Below are 19,623 nucleotides of genomic sequence, written 5' to 3'. Positions count from 1 at the left end.
TCCTGAAAGAGGTAACTGTGACATGTATAAATGACAGGTTTTATGCACCATGAACATAAGTTGAAATGATTTATAAAACTTGCTGATTTATCTTGATAAAATAGCAGCTGTGGAAATTTTGGGTTTGGCTTTTTTCACTATTTCTATTTTTTGTTGTGCTTTCTGGGGTTTATGTGATATATTTTTTTCCGTTTGTTTGTCTGGGTTTTTTAAGTAGATACTTTTCTCTAGTATATTTGTTATACTGTCTTGCAAAGATTATCAGGCAGTTTTTACTTTGCTGCATTGTCAAGAAGCTTATAGCTCTGAGGGTGATATAGGTGAAGAGATACAGCCTGCTTGTGGTTCTGGTAGTTCTCAGAGTCGGTTTAATGAAAATGCATGGTGAATGTTGAATATACTGATGCCACTTATTTAGAGTTGCACGTGCACTTCAGCACACAATTGTACTGATTGAGACTTAAATAGAGCTCTGCAAGGCTGTCTCTTGAAAGACTAGATAAATATCAAGGCTGAAGGAAACATTTTGTTATCTCTCTCTCTCTCTCTCTCTAGTAATTTCCTGTACAGGAATTGTTAATTTTTACAGACCCCTTTTGGTGGGGGGGAGGTTTGTATTCTTCTTTTTTGCCCATTTTTTGGGGGGCATGGGTTTATTTTGGCCAGGTTTTTTTTAGGGGGGAGGGTGTGTGTGTGTGTAAATTTGCTTACTGCCTAATTTCAAAGCAAACTGACTTATGTTTGTCAAAGGTGCTTTGGGTCAGGTGCATACAATCCAACCACAAATGCCAAATCTTAACCCTCCTGAGTCTTTACAATGCAGACAGTTACCAGATGGTCCTTGTCAAAAATATGGATTCCTAGAGTAGATTCTCAGGGAAAAAAGATTTCCATGAGGCTGCTGTATTGGGAAACCTGGAAGCTCAGGTGTCCAGTCTTATGAAATGGCCATAGGTTCTGCATTCCTGAGAATTGAGGTATTGTTGTTAAAAAGGTGTTGATATTGGCTCAGAGTTGCTTACTTATCGTATGGGAAGGAAATTATGATAATTCTGTAATCCTGGTAATGTTTTAACTGCTTCCTTCAGGAATACTGCTTCAAATCTGGTCTTCTGCTTTCCTTTATAAAGCACTGGATGAACTGTGGGCAGCAGTAAGGGGTCAAGTCTAACCTTGCTAACACTCAGTGGGATACACAGGCAGTAAAATGCATGAAGTGGCTCCGAGCAGAGGATAGTTACAGTCGGTGTCAGTTTATTCCTGAAGAAAAGTACAGCTCAGAACAGACCTGGTACAAGAAACTCACTTTGGCAGGTCCTGTCTGTGGATCTATATTTGTACCCTGCAGCTTAATCTTCCAGTGCTTTAGGGGCAACTGCAGGAAATCTGTTTCCTTTCTGACACTATATAGAAGTATGGGATAGTGTTAAAATTTCAGAGAAGGCTTTTCATAAAATTACAGAAAATGAATTTGAGCAAGGTTAAGGCTGGCTTTGTAGCTCACAGGGAGAGAAGATGGATATGAGCTGTAAGAATACTGTATAGAGCATATATTCTGTCTACTGTTTTAAATCACTGAAGTCACCTGCATCTTGACAGATGACTATTGTCACTATTACTTCAGTCTTAATTGTTCAAGAAGACACAAATGAATTAAGTTGCCACTTGCCATTATTCGAATATTGTCTAAAGGAGATTAATTGAGCCTGGTTTAGAGAGCTTGTATCATGCCTGTTTTGGAACTATTTGCTAGAATGCCACATTTATATTAGTTCATTGCACACAGTTGTGCTCAGAATTTATGGCTAATTGACTGGGCTTTTAAAGCTCTGTCTAAAAATATCTGTACACAGTTTTAGTTCAGTTTTCTGTGATTACTAAGGGACTGTTTGTTTGGAAAATCCAACCACACAGTGCTAATAATACGTGTTCAGAATTAGATAAGAAAAGAAATAATGTCTATGTTACTATTTGGGTTATTTAATGGTGCTTAATATCTGTTGATGCTGGAGGGATGTAGAAGTGCTCTGCTTTGCGTCCATGTATCTGGATTGAACTTAAGTTTCTGTTTTTCTTGTTGGTCTCTGCAAAATGAACAGTGCCACATTCTCACAGAATGAAGATCTAGGTTTTATATCAAGCCTTAAGGATATTCACGATCAGGACATCTTAGCTCTTTCTCCAAGGTAGTAAACAGACATGGCTTGGTAGATGAGCAGTGGTGTTAATAATACTTCTGTGATTGTTCACTGCTGTCTTTTTTGATGCGTATCAGTGAAGGGGAAGCCTGGGTTAAAAGGGCTGCTGTTTACTGGCCAGATGTTTTGTTGACACACAGTATTTCCCTGCAAGCTCGTCAATGGTAATATTGAGACAAATAGAACTGTAATGCTTCCTGTATACATGCAAAAGAGGGTATAAACCAGTATGTTTTGTCTTGTCTGTTTTATCACTGTCATATTGATTTATTCGATAGCTGTAAAGCCTCCCCCCAAGCTTCCTCTCCTGCTTTCAGTCTTCCTTTTATTTCTCTTGCCCAACAGTGCTGAATACTGCAGGATTTGTTGACAGAACTGTTTGGCACTGACAGGCAAGTCTTGTTTAAAGTTGAATTTCCTGAAGACTTTGTTTCTCTATTATTTTCATAAGTATCTTCCCCTTTGCTTTTTAGATCACACGTAGATATAATCTGGCTAGGAAAACCTGTTCTAGAGAGTCATATCTTCTTAGTTAATGGAGATAACTGCAGGAAAAAAAAAGAAAAATGAAGATTTTCTTAAACGGCCTGTAAACTGGAGAGCAGGCAACTCTGCTCCCTCCTTGCATTCCTGTAGGCAGGAACACATTAGACAAATTAGAAGGGTAAGAACCAAATATTTGCCTATGTGCTTGTTTATTCTGTTCCATTTTCCATTTGTGTTCTTCTGACTGTGTGTCAGAAAAGTCCTGGCATAGGTCCAGCTCAGCAAAGCTGTATGTGTTGGCTCTTGACTGGGAATAAATTTTTACAACAGACTTCTCTTGCACGGGTGATACTATAGGTACAGTTAATGCTCCAGTGTGTTTGCAGTCCCAAACAGACTGGCATTCCTCAGGAGGCTTGTAGACAGATATTGAAGACAAAGAAGGCTAATCTCAGTTCAGTGAATTTTTCTGTGCGTTATGGCTCTATTTTATGCTTTGCACATGCCATGAAAGTATATTGTGATCTAATACTATGCAAGATGTCCTAGAAATAATGTGTCCCAAAAAGATGGGGTTTGTTCCCAAGCCAAAAAGCAGTCACCATTTGCTTTTAGTTCTAACTCGTGGCTGTTAATACACAGGAATCATTTCTAGTGATAATTCCTGTATGTGGCACTGGTGAATCTTGAATCCTGGGTTTAGTTTTGGGCCCTTCACTGCAAGAAAGGCATGGAAGTGCTGGAGCATGTCCAGAGGAGGGCAACAAAGCTGGAGAAGGGTCTGGAGGGCAAGCCTTAAAAGGAGTGGCTGAGGGAGCTATGGTGTTTAATCTGGAGAAGAGGAGGCTCAGGAGAAACCATATTGCTCTCCATAACTGACTGAAAGTAGGCTGTAGCCAGGTTGGGGGGGGTCTGTGTCCTTTCCCAGGTAACAAGCTACAGGGTAAGAGGAAAGGGCTTCAAGCTGTGCCAAGAGAGGTTTACATTATTAGGGAAAATTTCTTCACTAAAAGAATGGTCAAGCATTGGAACAGGCTGTCCAGGGAAGTGGTAAAATTACTGTCCTGGGAAGTGCTAAAAGTCCATATAGATGTGACACTTAAGGACATGGTTTATTGGTGGACTTGATGATCTGAAAGGGTTTTTCAACCTTAATTATTCTATGTTCACTGTGAGTCATCCTGTTTGCCAGCATTTTGCATGTGCTTCTAAGCTGTGTTTCTAAGTGGCTGACTTTAGGTGCACCAACCTGTCTGGAAGACTTTACTTCCACAATAAGAGGTGGCTGTAGGTAAATGACCCGGACTTTCTGCCAGTAACCTGCCTAGGATATGTCTGGGTTGGGATAAATAATGAATGCCTTTAAGGGAGAACATGACAGGGAATGTTTGATGTGGTGTAGAGGAGGCTTCAGGACATGTCTGAAGTATGCAAGAGGAGTAGAAATGCACTGAGGAAAATAGCTGTGCATTTAGCTGCCACTGAGAAAAGATCCTACCAGAACAAGATAAACAGCTTTCTGAGCTCAGTCAGCTGAACCACCTGGACTGGCTGATAATGAAGATTACATGTCACCTTCATAAACCATTACTCCTCAGAGAAGACTATTTCTATCCAAGATGTTCCAAGGGACTTGTTTTGAAATTTGTCCCACCTATAACAATGGAAACACCTTTCATGATCTGTGATTGCAAACAAAACATTTGATTTGTGACTGAGTTAAAGATGTTAGTCAAATCAACCCCAAATGTCATATTTACATTTGTTTTTCTTAAAATTAATTGTAAAACTAATTTTAGTCTCCTTAAGACAAATTATTGTATTACTAGAACAAAATCAGAGTTACTGTTACTATTCCAACATATTTTCATCCTCCTGAACTGACTGGCAAAAATTAGTTATTACACGATACTGCCTGTCACTACTGGGCATATAGTGATGTTTAACTGAAAACATTGGGTTTGACTGTGTACAATTCATGGTCACTTTTTCCACAAACACAGGCAATGGGCTTAGAGTAGCTCTGTGAGTAACAGTCAGTTGACTAGAACAGCAACCTAACCTAACGAGGATGGCAGCCTCCAGCTCTGGGAAGAAAACAGAGGTTACAGAACACAGGAGCAGGTACTGCTATGAGACAGACACAAGCCTTTGTAGCACCTTAGGGCCTTCAACTGATGACCAGTCTCGGCTGCCATTGTAAATGACTGTGGCGCCTCTCAGGTGACACTGTGTCTGTCTGTCTGGAACCACTGGCTTGGTCACCTTGTTGTTAAAATGGAGTGGAGAACATCAGACATGTGGCCATAAAAGAACTGCTAGGGTACCTTGTCTCTGCTTCCACAGCTGTTTTTCTATTAAGAAAAGGTACAGCTGTGACCTGCACTAAGGAGTTCACTCAAACATGTTCGGAAAAGTCCAGAAAACCATTGGTATCTCCAAGGAGATAAACTAGACAGTACTGGGCACAAAATCAAGGTAAGGGAGATTTGCTCCATGTTTCTTTCAGGGCTGTCATCCAAAAACTTGTTTGTGAGGAGTCTGCAAACAGCACAGTGTGTATCATGGGCTTACTTACCCAGCAGCATGTTGCTGTGTGTGTTCAGCACAGCACCAACCCAGTGCTTATGCTGCAGCATTTTATCAATTAACTACTGATGATCATAGATGGCTTCTGGTACAAGAGGTATGTAATTTCTCTCTTTTTTTATTTTTTTCCCCTCTAGGCAGGAAGATCCACCAAGACCTTTTTTGCTGCACTCATGCTTGAGGAGCTCTGATGAAGAAGTAAGATTTCTGCAAAAATGTTCTCAAGTTCTGGTGTATTGTCTCCTACCCTCAAAGGATGTCCAGTCTGTCAGCTTGCGCATAGTCCTTGCAGAAATACTTGCAACAAAAGGTAGATCAAAGATAAGAGATGGTTAACCATTTGTACATGTACAATATTAGCAATTAAAAAGCTTATCATGTATAAGTCTTGATGCTCTGCTCCTGCATTCTGAAATTTAATTTCTATGATAGCCTATAAGACACTATATTCACAAAATCAAGCACACACTTACTTAACTGCCATGATTTGATGCCAGGCTGTTTATCACATTTCAGGATAAAACACAAATTGTCCTTTCTCACGCTCTATTTTTTCATAGACGAATACTTCTTCAACATTCCTTGGCATTATTTATAGTGATTATATGAAAAATTCTGGCCTTTTATATTTCATTCAGATGAATAAACACATCCTTAAATCTGTGGATCCTATAACTGAATCATTATATTTAATTCATTATTTTACACTTTGATTTATCCAATGTGTTTTTTTAAATGAAGGGATTTTTATTTTGCTTTTATCAGCTACACTTTATAAATACAGTACGCATTTTTTATGTCACTGTCAAATTCAGAAATTATGAAGTCCCAAGTATATTATGCAATTCAGTTTACTTTCATTTATACTGGCTCTAATGTCATAGCCTTCAGAGCACACAGCATAAAGAGCAAAAACACTTGGAATTTTCCAAATAGAGCTCAGCATTTTCTATGTACATCAATTTCTGTAATAGAATAACTAGTTTTATCAAGAAGGTATATGTAATCTCAAATGTACTGTGTGGTCTAGAAGACTGGCTTTGGACTTTTTGATGTTTATAAACTTGGATATTTATTTTTGCCTTTTATCTGCAGTTTTCATTTGCAAGACAGCAGTTATTGTTCAACATAAGGATTTTGTTTTAAAATATTTTTCCTCTCCAGTACTGAAACCAGTGGTGGAACTGCTCAGTGATCCAGATTACATTAACCGAATGCTACTCAGCCAGCTGGAGTACAGAGAACAGATGAATGAGCATCAGAAGAAAGACTACACATATGCTCCTTCTTACGAGGAGTTCATCAAACTCATTAACAGCAGCTCTGATGTTGAGTTCCTGAAACAACTGAGGTATTTAGTGTTTCACTGTAGCTCGTTCAAATCCAAACATGCTTCTTTTCCAGCCCTTTATAAGATTTGAATGGATTGAGATTTTTCTTTTTAATTTTGATTTTAGATTTCTTTTTGTTTGGTGAAGCAGAGAAAGTAAGGATGATAAGCGAAAAAATTTGTTAGATCTCTAATGCAATCAGCATTTTAGCTCAATGGCAGAAAATGTATAAAAATTCTGCTTAGTAGTATACTGGAGATGATTGTACTGTTCAAAGGGATAAATGCTTGAAATGCGTGAAAGGCATACTGAACTCTTCTTTGCAACTTGCCTCTGTGGAGTTAGATGAAATATGTTGAATTTCTATTAGTGTGGATGATTTTCTCCTCATTATCTTTATGAATTATGACTGGCCATGGTGGTCTGGTGACTGTGAACTATAGTGACCTTAGGGACACTGAGCATTCAGAACAACTTGCTGTGATTCTCTGGCATGGAAAAGAAGGGCTTTGAGTTCCAGCACTCAAAGATGGATGAGAGGTTTTCCTGGACTATTGCAGACAGGTGTTACCCAATTCCGTCCTTCTTAACAATGTTAATGAACTCTACAGAGTTTGTTAAAAACAGAAAAAATATCACTGAGCTCCTACATATCATGAGTTTGTTTGATGTTCCTGTTTTCTAATGCAAATGGCACCTGCTCACTTTCATACTAATTCCACTCTGTCTCATCTTTTTCCTTATATCTCTCCTTTTAATATGAGATATTGCCTGCATTTCAAGCTTGCTTGCCCAAGAACCGGTTGTTTATGTTTGTCTTATCTTTTACAGCAGTTTCTCTGACTTCTGATTTATGTGAAAGGATAAGGAACAACTGACTGGGAAGCAGGGAAGAGAGATACTGCTGTTGTAGAACCTCCCTAGATGTCCTTGAATTGGTTTTGTTGAGCAGAGCAAAGCTTTGGAGGACCCCTCTAACCGTTTCTGGAGTGTTTGTCCTAAGCTCTTGCCACCAGCCAGAACTGGTGGTTCTTCCTCTTCCCAACTCCTCTCTGTTGCTGCTGTGGGCCAGCTTTTTCTCTTCTCAAATGGCCGCAGCAACATCTGAAATACACATGCATATTGATTACATCTGGTGAATTCTGTGTCATCTCTTGTGACCCTGAATTTCTGTTAGGCTTGGCCTGATCAGGCCAGGAGATGGCTTAGTGGGATGGAGTATGCGGTCTGCATAAATAACATCATACTTTCCCTTGTTTTTCTCTTTGATTCTGAAACCACTTGCATTTCTGGTATAGGAAAATACATTTAGGTGATGGTGAAATGATTCTGTTGCTTGGCTACTTATTGTTCATCTGCTGTAAAATTTGCTCTTTACTCTGGGACAGCGTGCCTTTCCTGAGAGCAGAAATTAGTCTCTATTAGACTCTGCCTAAAACCTAATTGACATATTTATTAGCATAATCACACTAATGGATCTGTTTGTTTCAAAAAACCCCCAACTCTTATGTTGTTGTTGTTGTTCAAGCACATTAATGCTCACGGTGTTCTTTTTTTAGGTGATAGGTCACTTTAAATTGCATTCTTTAATACCAGAGAGCAGATCTGCTTTATGAAATAATGTGATTTTGGCTGCATCTAGGTTTTCCTTTCTAGTCCGTGAAGTCCAACTGCCATCATCTTCAAATGTGTTCCTCTACATGCTACAAAATGTTGATCAGTCTGAGCTGATCAGTATTTTAGTGGAAAATGTCTGAGAAAATGTATCTTTTTGAAGAGAAATAGTATTTGATTTTGGAGGCAGTGTCCTTCCTTCTTCTGTTTGTACACCGCCAGTCTCTGGGATAGTGGTTAAAGAGCATTTCCTGTGGGATTCCCATTCTCTTTGTGCTCCAGCACTGTGGGAGCACCCAGAGAGAGATGGGCCAACCTGCTGTCATCTTGAATTTGTGTAGTCTGTTTTGCAAAGCTTTCATGATTAACCAGTGAAAGCTTGCAAATTTGCATTAACAGAACCAAACAGTGGTCCCTATATGGATAGAAAAAGAAAAAAAAAGGGTGGTACTTAGCTGTAATTCACAACAGTGAGCCACAGGGCACATCTATAAAGAAGGAATTAAAGAGGAAGAAACAAATAAGCTGCTGTGCACTTATCACTGAGGAGCACAGTAAGAGTCTGTTGGAGTGGGGAAAATGCTTCCAGTTCTCTTACAACAAATAAATTACTGGAATGTTTTACTTAAACAGAGTTTCCCGGTTAGACGCTATTCTGGGTAATTATGCTCATCAAGAATTCCTTTTCTTGGTTTTATTTGGAAATAATTTTTCAGTGTCTGTTCTAAGCCAGTGCATGGCATTCATGAACTCTAAGGCCTCCTCCTGTTACTCATAATGTTGCCACGTAACATCTTGGTAAAGAAGACATTCAAGCAGTAGCAATTTTCGGTGTAGGCTTACCTTTGAGGAACATTTATCCTAAGGCACTGCAGTTGCTGGAAACTCATTATTTTGTATTAAACATTCCTGTCATTCTTATCTTTGCCGATTGATCATTATCTATTTAATAAAATAAAGATAAAATACCTTGCCACGTTCAAGAGGCCGTGAGACAGTGATAAACATTTCCTCAGACTCCTGACTGGGCACAGTCAAGAAGGCATGGACTCCTGGGTGCTCCTTGGCGTACGCATGTGACGCTACAGGAGGGAGGGCTCCGAAGGCATCCTTCCAGACTGATTTCATTAACAGGGTTTTGCTAGGCTTTCTTGTGATTATAGCCAGATATGTGTGGTGGGGAAGGCAGGGAAAACCTCTGGTTCAGAGGAAACCTGTGGGTGAAAGGGGTGTGTTGCTCTCATCCAGGAAGTCAGAAAAGTGAGGGAGGATATGGGGGTCTCCATCTGCTATGCAAAAGCTCTCTCTGAAAGGATAATAATGCTGCGAGGATTTTCTAAACCTGGCTTCTCTCCTAGCTTAGAAGCACTAACTTAAGAAGAAATATTGTATTGATTTTCTGCATTGCTCTTATGGATTTTATTCTTGGAATGCATTTAAATGATACAGTGACTAACTATTAATTTTGGAGAACTTTAGGATTTATAGTTTGTTTGTATCTATGTGAGCATCTAACATTTAGTCACTTAATCTCTTGGAACATAACTATTGTTTTTTGTGGAAATATCCCTTTAAGGGAAATCAGGGGAGATGATATTTTTATAAAAAGGAATTCGCTGATTTCTGGGGAGCTGTTTTGGGGTTTTTAAATTTGTTTTCCTATTATACCTTCACCATCTGGAGAGTTGAATTTGTTGGGGGGAACGGGGTGAGAAAAACAATTCAGCAAAGCTTTCACAGAAGGGACCATTGTATGATTATACACAAATGTCCTTCAAACTCACTCTTTCTAATGTTTCATTTCTTTGATGCGTGTCATGAAAGGAGACATACTTTTATTTCTGTATTACCAAGTTTTCACAAAGAGTGTTGTCCCTATGCCTTTCAAGAAGAAAAAGTTAAACAGTAAAATTTCACCTTCATTTCCCCTCAGACAGAAGTTAGCATGGATTAACTGGAATTCTGCGACAAATAAAGAAGAAGAGATGAATTCTTTCACATCAGATGTGAAACATTTACTTTCTCTGTCAGAAGAAGACTAAAGATAAAAGACATGCTGAATTAAAAGCATAGTTGAGAATGAATAGTGATAAGGAAATAAGCTGGTGGATAGTTTTTTATTCTGCTCTCAGGATCAGCACTGTATTTGTTCCGATATTTATTATTACAGCAGCAAAAAGTCACAACACAATTCATGGTAAGAAAGACCATTACTGCTGGCTCTAGATCATCTTTTACCTAAGAAATGAGAGAAGTGCATGAATATAACAGAGAATAGGGAAGAAGAAAGTAATGTGGATGTGAGGCTGTGAAGGGTCCAATTTATCAAGCTCAGTCACTTCTTCAAAGTTAAATTAATACATCACATTTAAAATGTCCTTAGATGTTTACTCACCAACACCACAGAATATCTAGCAGCTAGAATATTTGGAACAGAGTCACAGGGGAAAAAAGGGCCATGGTCTGGCAGTGTAGCAAGGGGATGTTTCTGCGGTGCAGTGTTGTGTACAGCATTCCCATTGAGTAGTTGCAGTGAGAGCCCATGCTTGGGAGGAACAGACTAAACAGTATCTTGGAGCATGTAAGTCCAAGCATCTCCCAGACTTAATGTAATACAAAGAATAGGAAAAAAGCTATTTTAAGGGTGTTGAGTATGGGTAATAAAAACATGTGAAACTGTGAATATGAGCAAATCTGTAAGGAAAAAAGTTACAAGATAGGTGGAACTACGTTCCATGTGCAGTTGGTTGTCTGTACCTTGTTTGATAAATTCATTATTTCACAGAGACAACCAAAATCCTAAAAGAGTTACAGGAGGCAAGAGAAATGGGGGAAATTGAGTGATATTGGTGAAAAAAGTTTACATGAAAGAAGGGGAATATGTTTTAAGGATCACATGTTCTTTCTTAAATGAAGAATAAGTCGCCAAAGAAATAGCAGCCTTTCCAGGAAGCTTCAGCTTTTATCTAAGAGTTAACTTGATAGATAGCAAATTCAGTGGAATACTTGGTTTCTTACCAGTATTAATAGCTACCAAAGTAAGTGTATTGAAAGGAACTTGAGGGTTATGACCAGAACTTTGACATTTTTGAAAGCCTTAACTGACAGTAGTTTTCTTTGCTGAGTGCACAGTATTTGCTAGTTACAAAATCAGTTTTACTTAAAATCCAGTTTGCTAGTTGCATTAACTGTCTGCTATTGTGTAGTATAGTTTTAGTTGATAAACTTGTTTTAATTATTCCTGGAGTATAGTACTTTGATGCTTTACCTATTTTAGTGTAATTTGTTTCTTCTACAAATTTATATATACTCCATATATGTATTGAATGGATTAGCTAGAAGAACCTTACAGACAGCTCTTTTATTTTAAACTGAACTACCATCCTGGTTTCCTACAGAAGACTCATATTTAATGTTTAGAGTGTGACTTTATATTGTGTTTATTGAATATTATCTGTCTGTGCAATGCCATCAGTTGAGAGAAGAGGCTAGTGTTACTGTTAGTTGAATGTTTCCTTTTCTTTCCCAAGATAATCTGTTTTCCCTGCTCCATGTGCACACTGCTCCTTAGGTTGCAGGTATACTGTGAAATTAATCTGTTTCCAGGTGAGGAGGAAGTAGTATTTTGATTTTTATTCATTCTTAAGTGTGCTGTATGAAGAACACATTGTAAAAAATTAATACTATATTTTTCTTCTTCTCCTCTCTCTCTTCACCCTTATTCCCTGCTGTTTTTAAAATTAGGTATCAAATTGTAGTGGAAATAGTTCAGGCAACCACAATCAGCAATATTCCCCAAGTGAAGAAACAGAAAGGTAAGATTCCATTTTTAAGTCACATCTGTTGTTATAATTTTGAAAAGCTGTTTGAACTCCCGCCATGCATGTGCAATCAGTGTGTGTGGGATTTTTAGACAGATTTTAGGAATGCTATGCCTTTAGTGTTTTGGTTCTGTTTCATTTGTCTGAATCTTCCAGAAGCTCATATGGTATGATTATGCCCCTGTCCTGGTTTGGGACAAATTTGGGAGAAAACCCCTGTATAGGATCCCTCCAAGGAAGCAAACCCACGTGGCCCCTCCCTCCAACCGGTCCGGAAAAAAACCCAAAACCCTCTTTGGAGAAAAGTGGAAAAAACTATTTTACTAAACAAATGAAGTGCATACAAGTATAAAGAATGAATAGTATGAAACAATAAAACCTCTCCTTCTGAAGTGAGATGGCAAATTGAGAAAGTCCTTGCCGTGGGTGTAGCTCGGCTCTCTCTCAGCCTCTCCTCAGTCCCAGTCCCTCCGGCGCTGCTGGAAAATGCCGAGGTCCAGGCCCCGGTGGGCCGCAGGTGCAGCCCCCAGTGCTCCCCTGGGTTTTCAGTCCAGAGCAGGTTTAAACAGTTCCAAGAAAAAGGAAAAAAAAACAGTCCAGGGAACTTCTCTGCCCTAGCTAGCTGAAACTAACTAAAAGCAAAAAAAAGATCTCTGTCCTGCAGTCTCTCCAAGCCTCCGCCAGACACGCCGTCCGCAGAAGAATGTGGAGGAGTCGGGCAGTTTTCTCAAAACAAACTCCGCGCTTCTCCTTGCTCTTAGAACCAGTCTTAAAGGCACAGGACTCAATATACAGCACAAACAGAACAGACGATTGGGGATACAAGCATCATAAAGTTACCCTAGGACAGCCCCCCACTCTATCTTTATCTAAGCTGATGGATCATGAGGAAGGTCGTGTCTATGATACATTAATTTTCAGAACTTGCTGCAACTGGGATTTCTGACATTACAAATTCGTATGCTGAGAATCATATTTCCACTTTCTTTTTCATACAATCTGTTCTTCAGAATTTCAGTCTGTTCTCTTTTTGAAACAGAAGGAATGATACAGCATAATTTGTCAGTCAGACTTTATTTTGACTCTCTGTATTATGTTTTTGAGTTCCAAAAACAAGTGCTCTTAAATCTTTCTGCAATGATTTGGCAATGGCTGCCTTTTTTAAAAGCAGTGCATATTACAGTTGTACTTACATTTATTACATATACTACATTTTATGGTTCTCAAAATATGTAAAAATGGAAGTGTATCTTCAGGAGATGATCTTAATGGCAAAATTACAGACCAAATCATTGCTTGGCAGGTAAGCTTTAGTTGTATCAATGATAATAAAAAAGGCAACAGATAGTAAAATTAATTGCTTTGTAAATAAATCTACAAGATTTTAGGTTCTCATGTAATCTCTGTCCCTCTCTAGGTTAGAAAGAATACCTCTTCTAGTTCCTTCCATCAGAAAGGAAAATTTTAAAAAGTAATTCAAGTGTAATGAAAAATACAGAAACAGAAAATGAACGTGCTGTAGGGTGGGGAAATTTTGGGCAATCAGAAGAGCTTGAGGTCTGTGCTCAAATTTTGGAAGGTATAATGTTGTCAACACCAATAATGCTTTTTGTTTGCACTCTTAAATAGAGCTAAATGTGCATTCCAGTAGGATGTCTTGCTTGTATAAAACCAAGATTAAAGGAAAAGTGGGCATTGGTTTTTATTCAAGTGCACATTATTGAAATAGATATTAATATTTTTTGGATGAAAGGTAATTGAATGGAAAGTCTGTTTCATAAAGTAAAATGAGAACAGGGAATTTAACTCTGAGAACATTATGAAAAATCAAATCTTGCTAAGCCTGTATTTCCATTTGTGCTACCATTGGTCTTTTTGAGACAATAATTGATTTGGGGAATATTTTTATGCAGTTTGGGTTCTTAAAATTAGCTATTTATTAATTAATTCTCCTCTGTCTCACTTGAGTTTTTCTGTGTAAATATCTACTGTTCTAAATTCCAAACATGGTTTTCTGAAGCTACAATTTTCTGGTACTGCAGAGCAGATACAGAAATATTATGGAGCTGGTGGTATGTGGTAAAGTTGATTCTGCATTTTTATGGGCTCTTGATTTCTACCTGTACAATTAAACAAAACAAAAACAAACAAAAAACAAAACAAACAAGCAAAACCCCCCCAGAAATTTCACTAGCTGGGGCACTGAAGTTTTGTATTATGATATGGACTTTTATTTTTGGTTTATTCCTATACTAACTTTGTATATAATTTAAAGGTTGATCACCACTGCTGACTCTGTTAGCCATTGGGACTGACCCTTTTGTTTATTAAATAGCCAATGGTTATGCACATTGTCTGAAGGTGATGATGTTTTTTTGCTTGACACATGTGAAACATCATGCCCAACAGAGGCATGCAAATCCAATATTTTTTTATAGTTCACACAAATTTAGGGCAGATTTTTCATTTCAATTAGTCCACTCAGGTTTTCATCTACCAAAAATTTTCAGGCTCTATGTATGTACAATAAACTCTTAAGAGCTCCATCAGAACTGCAGAGGGGTAAAATCTAGTTCTGAAGACTGTGTTGTGCCTTATTTTTCCTAAAGGAGGTGGAGGCATTTTACCTAATGTGGTAATGAATCTAATATGTTCCAGATTTTTAAAAAGAAAAGGTTAGAGGAAAAACTGTGGTACCCTTCTTAAAACAAAAAAAAGCCAACCAAAAAAACCCAGCACAACTCCCTGCTAACACGAGGACTGTTGAACTCTTGTAGAACAGACTACCACGTTACTTAGCATCATGTTTTGATGTTAGTGTAAGGCTACCCCTGGATTTAATGGTGAATAACTAAATGTAAGCTTTACACATGATGAGAGTGTGTCTGCACCATCTCATTCTGTCTCTCTTTTCAGTCTTTTCCCTCAGCATGTGGTGCATACCTGCAGTGATGTGTGAGCATGGCAGTCGGCTGTGTGTGACAGTCCCCTCTTTGCTGCTAATGGAGCTCTTGCCTTCTGTGTCAAGGGCATCTCTTAGCTTTGACCCCAGCCTGGTGAGAGATACTCTTAGTGATAGCTGTTGCTTTTTTCCTGGGGCAAAGTTGGGTCCTGAAAATGTAACTGCTTCTTTAGTGCCTGGGTGTTCAATAAGAGCAGCTGAACTCTGCTGGCCAGCATTCTGTGGAGTCTGATGTCTGCTCTCAAAGTGTGAGAGTAGAGCAAGTGTAGATAGTCTGTATGTGGATATAGAATCATAGAGTAGTTTGGGTTGGAATGGACCTTTAAAATTTGTCTACTCCAACCCCTGTGCAATGAGCAGGTACATCTTCAACTAGACTGCTCAGAGTCCCATCCACCTGACCTTGAATGTTTCCAGGGATGGGGCATGTACCACCTCTCTGGGCAGCCTGTCCCGGGGTTTCATCACCCTCATTGTAAAAGGCACTTCTTTTATATAATCCCAATTGTCCCTTTTTTGGTTTAAAACCATTGCCCCTTTGTCCTATTGCAACAGGCCCTGCTAAAAAGTCTGTCCCCACCTTTCTAACAGAAAGTACTCTTTTGAGTACTGAAGGGCTGCAGTTGGGTGTCCCCAGAGCCTTCTCGTCTCTGCGCTGAACAGTCCTAGATCTCACAACCTTTCTGCTTGGGGGAGGTGTTCCATCCCTCTGATTCTCTTCATAGCCCTCCTCCAGGCCTGCTCCAACAGGACCATGTCTTTCCTGTGCTGAAGTCCCCAGAACTGGATGCAGTACTCAAATGGGGTCCCACATGAGAGTGGTCTCAGCCTTGTGTTTGAATTATGGGAGCTTCCTGAGGCAGTGTTTTCAGTAGAAGAAGGTCTAACAAAACACCTGAGGAGCAGTTAGTATAGCAGAGGTGGCCAAAACTCTGCAGTAGTGAGTACTTAGTTGCTACTTATACTTTGCTTAGCAAAAGAAGTGTTGTACAACCACACGACTAGCAATAAGAATTTCTGAGCAGGATTGTGGACCTTTACTATTGGTTAAGGACACATAATTAAGCCTCTAAAACTGACCAAAAGTATTTCTTTTTTTTCTAAAAAGATTAGGTGTCTGTTATTAAAGGATGAGTAGCCTGAGGACCAGATTTCAGACTGATGACTTCTTATAAGGGCTACAGTTACCTGACCTTTTTACTACTTTATTTGGAGATACCAAAATATGCATTTAATATTGGTGCTCAGTAAGGTGGGAGAAGAAGGCTTGCCCAGTAAGGACAGGGTCCTTTGCACTTCTTAACTAGTGCTGATGCCACCTATTGGCAAAATATTTAGGTGTTAGGACGTTCTAATAAAATCATAAAGTACTTTAAAGTACTTCTAAACATTATTGTATTAAATCCTCTATAGTAAAAAAATGGCACATTATAGGGTTTTTTCTTTTCAGATTTCTATCACTTGAATCTTCTGGTATGTGAGCATGAGAGAGCAAATGAAAACTTAGAAAAACATCTGATTCATGTTAAGCAGTAAGTTTTGCATTTGACTCCCTGAGAGAGTCAAAGGTCTAAAATGTTGAGACACAAAGTAACGTGAGAGGTTTGCAGTATGATGCCAGTTGTGGGTGGATGATAAAATTTCTGTGGCCAGGAGAATTGCTTTTGGCTGTTGCTAAAGTTGAATAGAAACATAACACAGCATTATTGTTTCCAGAGGCGTAGCTAATTTATTTTGGAGCCGTGCAGGCCACTGCAAACAGAAGCTGTTACCTTGCATGCTGACACAGCTCTCCTTCCCTCATTTACACTGGCACAGAAGCACAGAAACTGGTGTGTACGTGTATCTTACTCCACTTCTGCAACTGTGTCTTCCTGTGCATCTTCTTCCAAAATGGTCATGGTCACTCAAGCAGTGACTGTAGGAGGCAGTTTAGTTTTGGTGGTAGTTGTTGTTTTTTGTTTGTTTAATTGTTCATCTTCCTGTTGGTATTTTCAGATGATATCCCTCTCTTACAATCACATGTGCTATGATTAAAATAATCACATCCTTCTACACCTTTAAATATAAACCCCTCCTCATCTTACCTTTTGATATGGATTCATTCTAAATATTGAACCAATTAAAATTTAAGCTAAATTTTAAGTATTTTAGTGGTTTGTTGGTTTGTTTTGTTTTTCTTTTACAAAATCTGTCTTATCTGCTAAAGATTTTGAAGGACTCTAAATGCTTGTCTGAAAATGTTTACTGCATTTTGAGCTATTAAAGCAGTTTGTGAGAGGACAAATACCTGGATTGAGCATTATAGCATGAATGACAGATGATATGCAAGTTTCTAGAAGCAAGAGTAAATCATAATTTTTGTAAAGGTTTCAAAAACACCAACTGGGAAATAGCAACAAAAGTAAGTTGCTATAATAACTTGATATTTGCTGTAACATGAATAGGAAGCCGTTTAAATGTACTGGTTCTAATTTTAACAGAGACATTTTTGTTTCTTCTCATAATGATACTGATCATACAGGATCCTACCAGAATTTTAGCAAGGCTCTTTTACTAGCTGCTCCTTGAAACAAACCCCAAAACTGCACGTACTTTGTATTGGAGCAACACAGAGCAAATCTCTCAACAGATGTTTTTTTAACAAGGATTTTTTGTTAAGGGATTTGTTTGATTTGCCTCTTAATTTTCTATGCCCTCTACCTTACACATGACTTCACAGCATGACTGGGAAAGATCCTTGGATGACTGGATGAGACTCTTTTCCAGATGCTACAGTGTAATCAACCCCAGAGCATCCCTGTTGAGAAAACTGCTCGTTTTCAAGCAGGGATTGTGAGACAGATCGAATAAGCAGCCATTTCTGTGTGGAGAGATCTGCTGCAACGCAGCACAAGGCTTCTCCCGCTGAGCCTTCCCACTGTGTGTCTAGATATTTGCTTCTATAAGCAAAGCTGACAAGTGGCACAGAAACAGACCTGTCTGTGGGCAGGCCTCTCAGGTGCTGTGGTTCTGAAAGAGGCTTGAATGTTCAGCTGTAAAAAGGGACTTAAAAAAACCTGGGGCTGCGGGCTAGCTTAGTTATGTGGGTTGTGATGCGTGGGTTTTGTCAAGACGATAATTTAAAGTGAAATAAAATGGATACTTGTGTGTTCCAGCAGATTACAGATGCCATGTAATTTAATTATGTCAAAGCTGTATTATAATTCCTCCCCCTGACCTGCATCCTCCACACAGGAATAAACATTTGTATGCTGTTATTTTTGCACAATTTTTTGGCAAGGCTTAAAGAGCTGACATTGTGCCTGTGTGTCATAATCAATCAGTAAGTGTGGAGGAATCCACATGGATGAGGGTAAAGGCTTCAGAGTCTGTGGTACGTTTTTTGTTTTTATTTGTGATTTTTCAAATCAGCTTTGTGGAGGAAATTTTTCTTTCTACTCCTGAGATTCTTTGTGTCTGCTAGTGATGCTGATCAGTGGAAGAGGGAGGGAAGAGGCTGACTGGCCAGAAAGATGTGACCAAAGGGGATGCAAGGCCCTGCAGACAGAGGCTATCTGTGGTGGATGTTATTTTACTGTATAGTACATACTGACTCCCAGGCTCAGATTTACCTTACTGCCATTTGACTTTTTATTTTTCTCAGCTGTGGCTGTGAGTGGGAGGCTGTGTTGTACTACACATTGCTAATGATCAGTGCCTAACTTATCCATGGTCTCCCTGTAAGTCCCTTTTCCTAGATCTGTTTGTAGAAGCGTTTGGGATTTAACACTTTTTTTACTCAATCTCTTGTCAGACCACAGAAGAGCTGGTTTTCCCTTTCCTTGGAACTTGGGCTGTAGAAGAACAGTGTGTGCTATTCCTAAAGGTTCTCCTGCTCTCACAGAATTGCATAAATGCTTTTCCAGGCCAATGTAGGCTTTTAAAACTTGTAATTCAAGGTTTCTAAGATTTGGAGGAGGTCTGTAAAGGCTCGTAAGTTATATATAAGGCCTCCAGTTACTGCTTACACAAAAATGTTAAATCAGTGTTCACTACTTAAATACTAAGCACAGCATTTAGGAAGCTCTGAATGTGCTTAACCTGGCTCTTAGAGAAAATCTTGCAAAAAAGCTTGTGATGGGGAGCGAGTGTGTTGCTCCTTCGGTGACAGGGCGGGTTGGTCAGTGCTGCCTCGTGTCATGGATCTACAGTTACTGAAGCTATAAGGGAACAAGGACTTGTATTTTCGGTTTTATTCATGCTTTTGCCATATAGAACTTTGCAGGTAAAATAAGAAGTCTCTGCCTTCTGCTCGTACTGCTAAGAGAGGGGATGGGGGATCATGCAAGTCTAAAATATAATTAAGTTTCTGCTTTAAGGAAATTTACATTGTTTTTGTGTATCCTTCTGCTTAAGGGTAATAAGGTTTGTGTGACACTTTTTGGCATGACAATTTGGAAAGTCCCATATTCTGACTTAAAATTGTATGGCATGAGTATGTACTTCAGTTTGATGTGTTTAATAGATATAAACCTGCTCAAGCAGGAAAGCCACCATAGGAAAAAAAGAGGAAAGAAAATTAGGTATGAGAAATCACTTTTCAGAAATTGTTTTGGTGGGCTCTCGGATATGCTTCTGGG

At 38.9% G+C, this 19,623-nt stretch overlaps 1 protein-coding gene across 1 annotated transcript in view; it reads left to right on the top strand.

The window, feature by feature from the left end:
• Positions 1-19,623, top strand: part of SNX25 (sorting nexin 25) — a 76,634-nt gene that overhangs the window by 22,691 nt on the left and 34,320 nt on the right. Inside the window, exons 4-6 of the mRNA XM_040065182.2 lie at positions 5,411-5,583; positions 6,438-6,624; positions 11,963-12,033. Of these exons, the coding sequence (XP_039921116.1) occupies positions 5,411-5,583; positions 6,438-6,624; positions 11,963-12,033 (431 nt within the window). The remainder of the gene's footprint in view (positions 1-5,410; positions 5,584-6,437; positions 6,625-11,962; positions 12,034-19,623) is intronic.

The sequence above is a fragment of the Hirundo rustica genome, chromosome 5 (genome assembly GCF_015227805.2).
Source record: "Hirundo rustica isolate bHirRus1 chromosome 5, bHirRus1.pri.v3, whole genome shotgun sequence".
Classification (NCBI taxonomy): domain Eukaryota; kingdom Metazoa; phylum Chordata; class Aves; order Passeriformes; family Hirundinidae; genus Hirundo; species Hirundo rustica.
Note: the sequence above shows the minus strand (reverse complement) of the source record. Positions and strands in the feature narration are given on the sequence as shown.